The sequence below is a fragment of the Tupaia chinensis genome, unplaced genomic scaffold, assembly GCF_000334495.1.
Source record: "Tupaia chinensis unplaced genomic scaffold, TupChi_1.0 Scaffold000184_1, whole genome shotgun sequence".
Classification (NCBI taxonomy): domain Eukaryota; kingdom Metazoa; phylum Chordata; class Mammalia; order Scandentia; family Tupaiidae; genus Tupaia; species Tupaia belangeri.
Window position 1 is genome coordinate 2,396,530 of NW_006159659.1, and position 6,914 is coordinate 2,403,443.

The window sequence follows — 6,914 nt, forward strand, 5'->3', positions numbered from 1 at the left end:
GGGCTGACCCCTGTGTGAATCCCGTACCTACCAGCTTGAGAATCATACTGGACTTGAGAATCACCCTGGGTGTGTGTGTATGAGTGTCCAAGATCCCAAGAGGAAAATGAAGGAGAAGGGGTTATGGGGTGGCCATTCCCCTGGGGGATGACTTCTCACTTTCTCTCTCTCTGTCATTCTCTGTTGAGTGCATGCACCATACGGCCAAAACAAAACAAAAAGAAAGAATAAGTTCAATTAAAATAGACAGTTCAGGGACCAGCAGATGGTGTAATGGTTTCATCACTGGACTCCCATGTAGTCGACCGCAGTTCAAGTCCCAGACACAACGGCTTAAGCTCATGCTGGGTATACATGTGTGTGAACCCAAAATCCCGAGAGGAGAATGGAGGAGAAGGGATTGCAGTGTGGCCCTCACCCCTGGGGGCTGATTTCTTGCTTTCTGTCTGTGTCTCTGTCTCTCTAGCAAGTGTATGTGCCCTATAGCAAATATCTCTTCTCTTTCTCTCTCTCAAAAAAAAAAAAAAAAGACAGTTCAGCTCTGATGGTATCAGTAGCTAGGGGCTAATGACTGTTGTACTGGACAGCACAGGTATCACATTGTCAAAGAACTTTATAGAAGTAGCAGTTTTGACATTGGTTGAAAGGGATAGAGTCTGGTAGGTCAGGGGTATTAAGTGCTTTGGACAGACAGCATATTAAGTCTCAGCAATTTGCTTATCCCCTGTTCTACTTTTCTCTCATCAGTCCCAAGGCGTAGGAGGCCTGTCTTGATCATAAAGTTAACCTTATAGATGCAAGAACAGACACAGAGGGACTTGACTTGTAAGTAGTTTTCTCCAGTTTATGGTACTCAGGAGAAGAGGAAATCCATATTGGCAAGAGCTAGGATGTTCCTGTACTTACTGACTCACTCTTTACCTTTGATCAGCCCATAGGAAAGCTCCAGGGCAGATGTAAGATAACAGGTCATTGTTAAATCTCCCATAGGTAGAAAAGGAAAGCAGGAAATTTAAAGTACAAAGGAGGAGGCCTGGTGTAGAACGAGCCTACTTTTTTGAAACATGTCAGAGTACTCAGATTTTTACCCTACACAAGCTGAGTTTGCGGGTACTCAGCCATGTCTCTCCACCTTCCCCATCCTTAATAACACATTCATGCCCTCGCCACTGTCTGGACATTTCATCTTTTTCAGCTTGCAGTTTTCCTCATTTGCACCCATTTCAATCAAGCCGGTTTCCACTGTGAATGAATTGGCCCACATCAAAATGCACTCTGATTTTTATCAGGATTACTTCTAGGGAATGAGTAAGTAGAATGCATTTATGGGCTTCAGCATTCATGAGGAGTCTGGTTCCATTTTTGGTATAGGAATTTTCCAAGTGAGAGTGGAGTTAAACTTTAGATTTTCCCTTCAAAATACAGACCTTGTTTCTTGCCTGTCATGGTTTTACATCTTTTCATGAAACAGTGAAAAGAGCTGTCACGGTGGTTAAGGTGCTGGACTCTAATATGACCAACTGCAGTTCAAGTCCCAGACATGGTGGCTTAAAAAATCATGCTGGGGCATGTGAGCATTCATGCCCACCAAAATCCCAGGAGAATGGAGGAGAAGGGACTGCAGCGTAACCACCCCTCTTGGGGGTGTGTGTGATTTCTCACTTCCCTTCTCTCTGTCTCTCTCTGGCAAGCACACATGCCCTATGGCAAAAAAAAAACTTAACAAAAAATGAAGAAATGGGGACTTAGCAGATCGTGTAATGGTTGCATCGCTGGACTGCCATGTAGTCAACTGCAGTTTGAGTCCCGGGCAAGTGTGCGTGCGTGCCCAAGATCCCAAGAGGAGAATGGAGGAGAAGGGATTGCAGCATGGCCATCTCCTCTGTGGTAATTTCTCACTTTTTGTCTGTCTTTCTGTCTCTCTCTTTCTCTGGCATGTGCATGTGCCCTATAGCAAAACCTCTCTGTAACTCTCTAAAATACATACATACATGCATGAATAAATAAGAAAGATGACAAAAATTGAAAAAAAAAAAAGACGAGAAGGTGAAGAGAGTGAGAAGTTAGGTACCTTGCCTTGTAGGCCTTTTATAATTGGCCTCAAAAGGACAAAGATTGTAGTACTTTCCTGTTTGGTGAATGACACTATTAGAAAGTAAATGATTGACAAATCATTTAGTAATATCTGAAATCATTCTTCTCCTTTGGTCAATGCATTAAATGAATTTTTCACTAAGAAAAATTTGTTTTTAAAATTTATTTTTGTGATTTGTTTTAAAATTTATTTTTGTATCCTACTCTAATGAAAAGGAACAGGAAAATAAGCCTTGTACAAGTTACTGGGTTGTCAGGAAAGTCGTGGCACATTTTTGCATAGAATATGTAGGACTTTCCCGATGACCTAGTTAAGTTTCATTAAAAAAAAAATTCTTACAATTTACACAGTGTACCTGAGGCCCACTCAGGACATATTGGCCCCAACGTTTTGTAGTCCATTTTTGATTTTCAGCAGTGAAAGTTGAAACAGGTTCTATAGAGCTCCACAGGATCTCCTGGTAGCCCGCCTCCGGAGATGTATTTATGCCCGGTTGAGTACTTCATCGAGGTAATGGCTTCTACATCCTGTTGAGATCCTTGTTTCTTTGCCAGTCTTTTAAAAATCAGTGTGCTGCAATAGAAAATGGAGCTCTTCACCTTAGCCAAGGCACTATTGACACAAGTGAGGCTAAGCATTGTTTATTTTCAGTAGCTTTGTGGCTAGTTCGGTTACTGCCTGTACCTGGTTGGCTGTCAATAGGGGGTGAATTTTCTCCCCAAAGTGGGTAACCGTGTTTGTCACATCCATCCAGAGCCACAAGTATCTCGCTCCTCTCCCACCGTACTCCACTGTCCCCTGCCAACCTGCTATGGAAGAGGTTTTCTTTATGTCCTGTTTGCCTGCTATTCAGGGGTTGTCCTGATTGGAGCTTCATATTTTTCAAAAAAAAAAAAGATCTCTGGTCCATCTATCATGTCAAAAGCTAAATTTATTCATAAGAAGATGCAGTTAAATCAGGAAGTGTGAGGATTAAATGAGAGTTTATAGAAATGTGCTTTGTCAGCTTCTGTGCTCTTTACAGATGTTAGTATTTCCTGTGACAAAAAGCTTCCTTAATTTGGAATAGGTTGAAACTATACTTGGAAGCAGGTGAGTGGGAGTGGTGACTCCTAGGAGAGGTCAGAGCTATCAAAATGCATTCTGGGAATCTGTGCCTGTCCCTCATGCCATTGTGATATTGAGCACCACGGCGCATGAGGACGCATGACCTGCATACACTTGGGATACATTTGCAATGTTTTCTCGTTTTCTTTGCATTTGACTGAGATTGCCTAAGCTCCTTTTCTAGGTCTGTTTTCCCCAGTCATTTAGTGTCCTCTGCTGGTAGTTCCTAGTATATTCATCCTTTCAAAAATACTGAGGACTTACAAAAGAATGGAATGAGAAAATCACTGTTTCATAGCCACTCTAGTAATAATTGGTTCGGGCAAGAATCTTCTGGATGCCAAAGCCACTGGTAAAGGTTTGTCAGAGGATCAGGACTTTCACTCAGTTTTAGGAGTCACCCCACAGCCTGCTTAGTATTTCCAAAAGGTGAAAATGTACCTTGGCAAATGGAGAGATCCTGTGAAATGCCTTTTTAACCCAGAAACCACACAGTTAGCATCAGCAATGAGGATGAGCATGCATCTTGCACTCCTTATGTAGTGCCTATGTAATTCATGTCAGCGTGATTCATCTTGACAAGATCATCAGTTAAACCCACATGACAGATTTTGTTGTGGAGTACCTGGTCTAGACTTTTCAGTTATTGATGATATTAAATATATTGGGGAAGGGGAGAATATTGTAGGTTAAATGGGACTAAAAAAGGAAAAAAAAATTGGAAAATGCAGTGTATATACCTTTATTCAAAAGAACAACAGTGGGCCAGCAGGTAGCATAGTGGTTACGGTGGTGGATCCCACATGACCAATTCCATGGTTTGAGTCCCAGACTTGGCAGCCTGAAATACACACTGAGTGTGAGTGTAAGTATGCCTAAAGTCCCAAGAGGAGAATGGAGGAGAAGGGATTGTAGCATGAGTATCCCCACTGGACAGGTGATTTATTACTTTACCTGTCTGTCTCTCTCTGGCAAGAACATGTTCTGTATGGCAAAATCTTTTTTTTTTTTGGAGAGGTTTTCACTATAGGGCGCGTGCGCTCACCAGACAGAGAGAGACATAGAGACAGAAAGTGAGAAATCACCCCCCAGGGGGGATGGTCACGCCGCAATCCCTTCTCCATTCTCCTCTCCAGATCTTGGGCACGCACGCACACGTGCCAGGCGTGTTTTAAGCCACTGGGTCCGGGACATGAACCGCGATCGACTACATGGGAGTCCAGCGACATAGCCATTATACTAACTGCTGGTTCCCTGTATGGCAAAATCTTAAAAAAAAAAAAAAAAAAGTATAACAGTTATAGGGCCAGCATCGTTAGTGGTTAAGAGAGCTAGATCCCTCATAGCTGATCATGGTTTGAAGTCTAGACCTGGCAGCTTAAAAAACATGTCAGCATGTGCATGCATGTCCCAAATCCTAACAGGATGGAGAAAGGGAAGATAAGGGATTGTAGCCTAACCACACCCCACTGGGGAATGCCTTCTCCCTCTCTGTCCTTTTGACTCTCTTTGTCTCTTTGGTGAGCACATGTACTCTCTGGCTTTTAAAATGTAGAACAACTAAAACAGAAATGATGGGGACAGTGGGGATACTTAAAGATGGAATCTGTACTAGATACTGGTATTCCATCTGAGAATTAGTCTGAACGTGGTAATGGCAAGGTGCTTATGTGGAAGGTCTTGACATACGTACCTGCTAAAGTGTTTTGGGATGAAACATGTTTTTTTTTTTTTAATCGGTCTCAATATTTTATAGTACTCTTATGTACATCTTTTTTTTTCAAATAGATTTAACATTTTTTTGTCTTATGAGTATTTTTTTATTAGAAACATGGTGTTTGCTATGACTATTTTCTCCTTTAACCCTTATTAGGGAAAGTTTAAGGAAAGTTTTTTTTTTTTTTTAAGTTTCTTTCTTTCATGAGAGAAAGACACACAAAAGGTACCCTTTACAGGATCTCACCACACCACAATAACACTCTGCCCCAGTCTATCATCCTAGTCAACCAGGATGGCCGGCAAACCCAGTATGTTCAGATCAAGCTGAGATCCAAACCCAGGCCTTCCCATACAGCTCCATTTTGGCACAGCGGTGATCCATCACCTGGGTCACTCCAGCACCTATACCACTGCAGCTGGGCCCAGAAAGGTTTATACAGAGTCAAGTCCTTTGTACAATAGGTGTTGACATTTGGTTTTGGCTGTGATTACATTAAACTGAAAGTCCAAGCTTTTAATTGCTTGTGTGCTCTTCAGATGTCTGTCCTTTGGCTCTGCTGGGCTCTCTTCTTCCCAGGTCCACTTAAAGGAAATGCTTTCAATACTGGGCGGATAAAAAGATTACCACCCATCGTTCGAGGAGGGGCCATTGACAGATACTGGCCCATCGCCGATGGGCGCCTGGTCGAGTATGACATAGATGAAGTGGTATATGATGAAGATTCACCTTATCAGAACATTAAAATTTTACACTCGAAGCAATTTGGAAATATTCTCATTCTGAGTGGGGATGTTAGTAAGTATTCTGATTGTAGAGCACAGTGGTAGTAGTTTGGATAATAGTATTTTTTCCCCCAAAGAATTCTTTATTTGGAGGGCAGCAGGTGGAGTGGTTAGTGGTTAAGGTGGTGGACTCCCATGTGACTAACTACGGTTTGAGTTCTGGATCTAGTGACTTGAAACTCATTCTGGGGGGCATCTGTGTGCTTGCTCAAAATCCCAAGGGGATGAGGAGAAGGGATTGCAGCATGGCCATTCCTCTGGGGGGAGGGGTGATTTCCTGCTTTTTATCTCTGTCTTTTCTCTGTTTCTGGCAGGTGCATACACCCTATAGCAAAAATCTCTCAAAAAAAGAATTATTTATTTGAATTTTATTATTTTTTAATTTGACCAGAGAGAAACAGAGGGAAAGTGAAAAAGAAAGCTGCCAGGTCTGCAGCTTGAACTGCGGTGGGTGATGTGGGAGTGCAGTGCATTAACCATCATGCCACCTGGCAGCCCCTGGATGATGCTGTTTTTCTGACCCATAGTTCCGTTATGGATTTGTTCAAGTTTGTTTTGTCTTTTTTATTTTTGAGATGAACATTTATGTACTGTCACCCTATGAATTTTCTAGATTATCATGTAACTTTGTTTTGAAATTGCTCCTTCTTCGTGATGAGTATTTGAATTGCATTCCAAAAGAAAACGTAATTGGTTATTTAAAAAATTGTGTTATGGAAAAAATTCAAACCTAAGTAGATAAGTTAATGTGATGAACTTGTATGTAATCACCAGAGAGCAGCAACAGTTTTGTCAACTCCTGGTTAGTCTGGTTTCAACCACAGTGCCAGTCCACTTTGTTCTTATTTTGAAGTAATTCCCAGGCACCATATTTCATCTGTAAAGATGCAACTGTGTTGGATTTTTAGTGGATCAGCACATTCTTTTGTTTTTGCTATGGACTTGTACACTTGCCAGGGGGAGAGAGACAGAGAGAAAAAGTGAGAAATCATCTCTCAGGAGTGATGGACCATGTCATAATCCCTTTTTGACTTTCCTCTCGGCATTTGGGGCATACACACATGCAACTGGCATAAGCCTCAAGCAACCATATCTGATACTCAAATTGTGAAGCTGGCCATGTGAGATTCAGTGTCTTACCCTCCACGCCACATGCTGGCCCAGATCACATTTTTTTAAAAGAATTATTTGATTTAGTTTTATTTTATTT

General features: G+C 41.8%; 1 protein-coding gene across 1 annotated transcript in view; it reads left to right on the forward strand.

Annotated features, from left to right (window-relative positions):
* The window catches only part of SMS (spermine synthase), a 32,513-nt gene that overhangs the window by 3,967 nt on the left and 21,632 nt on the right, over nt 1-6,914 (forward strand). The window contains exon 4 of the mRNA XM_027771116.1: nt 5,542-5,717. Within this exon, the coding sequence (XP_027626917.1) occupies nt 5,542-5,717 (176 nt within the window). The remainder of the gene's footprint in view (nt 1-5,541; nt 5,718-6,914) is intronic.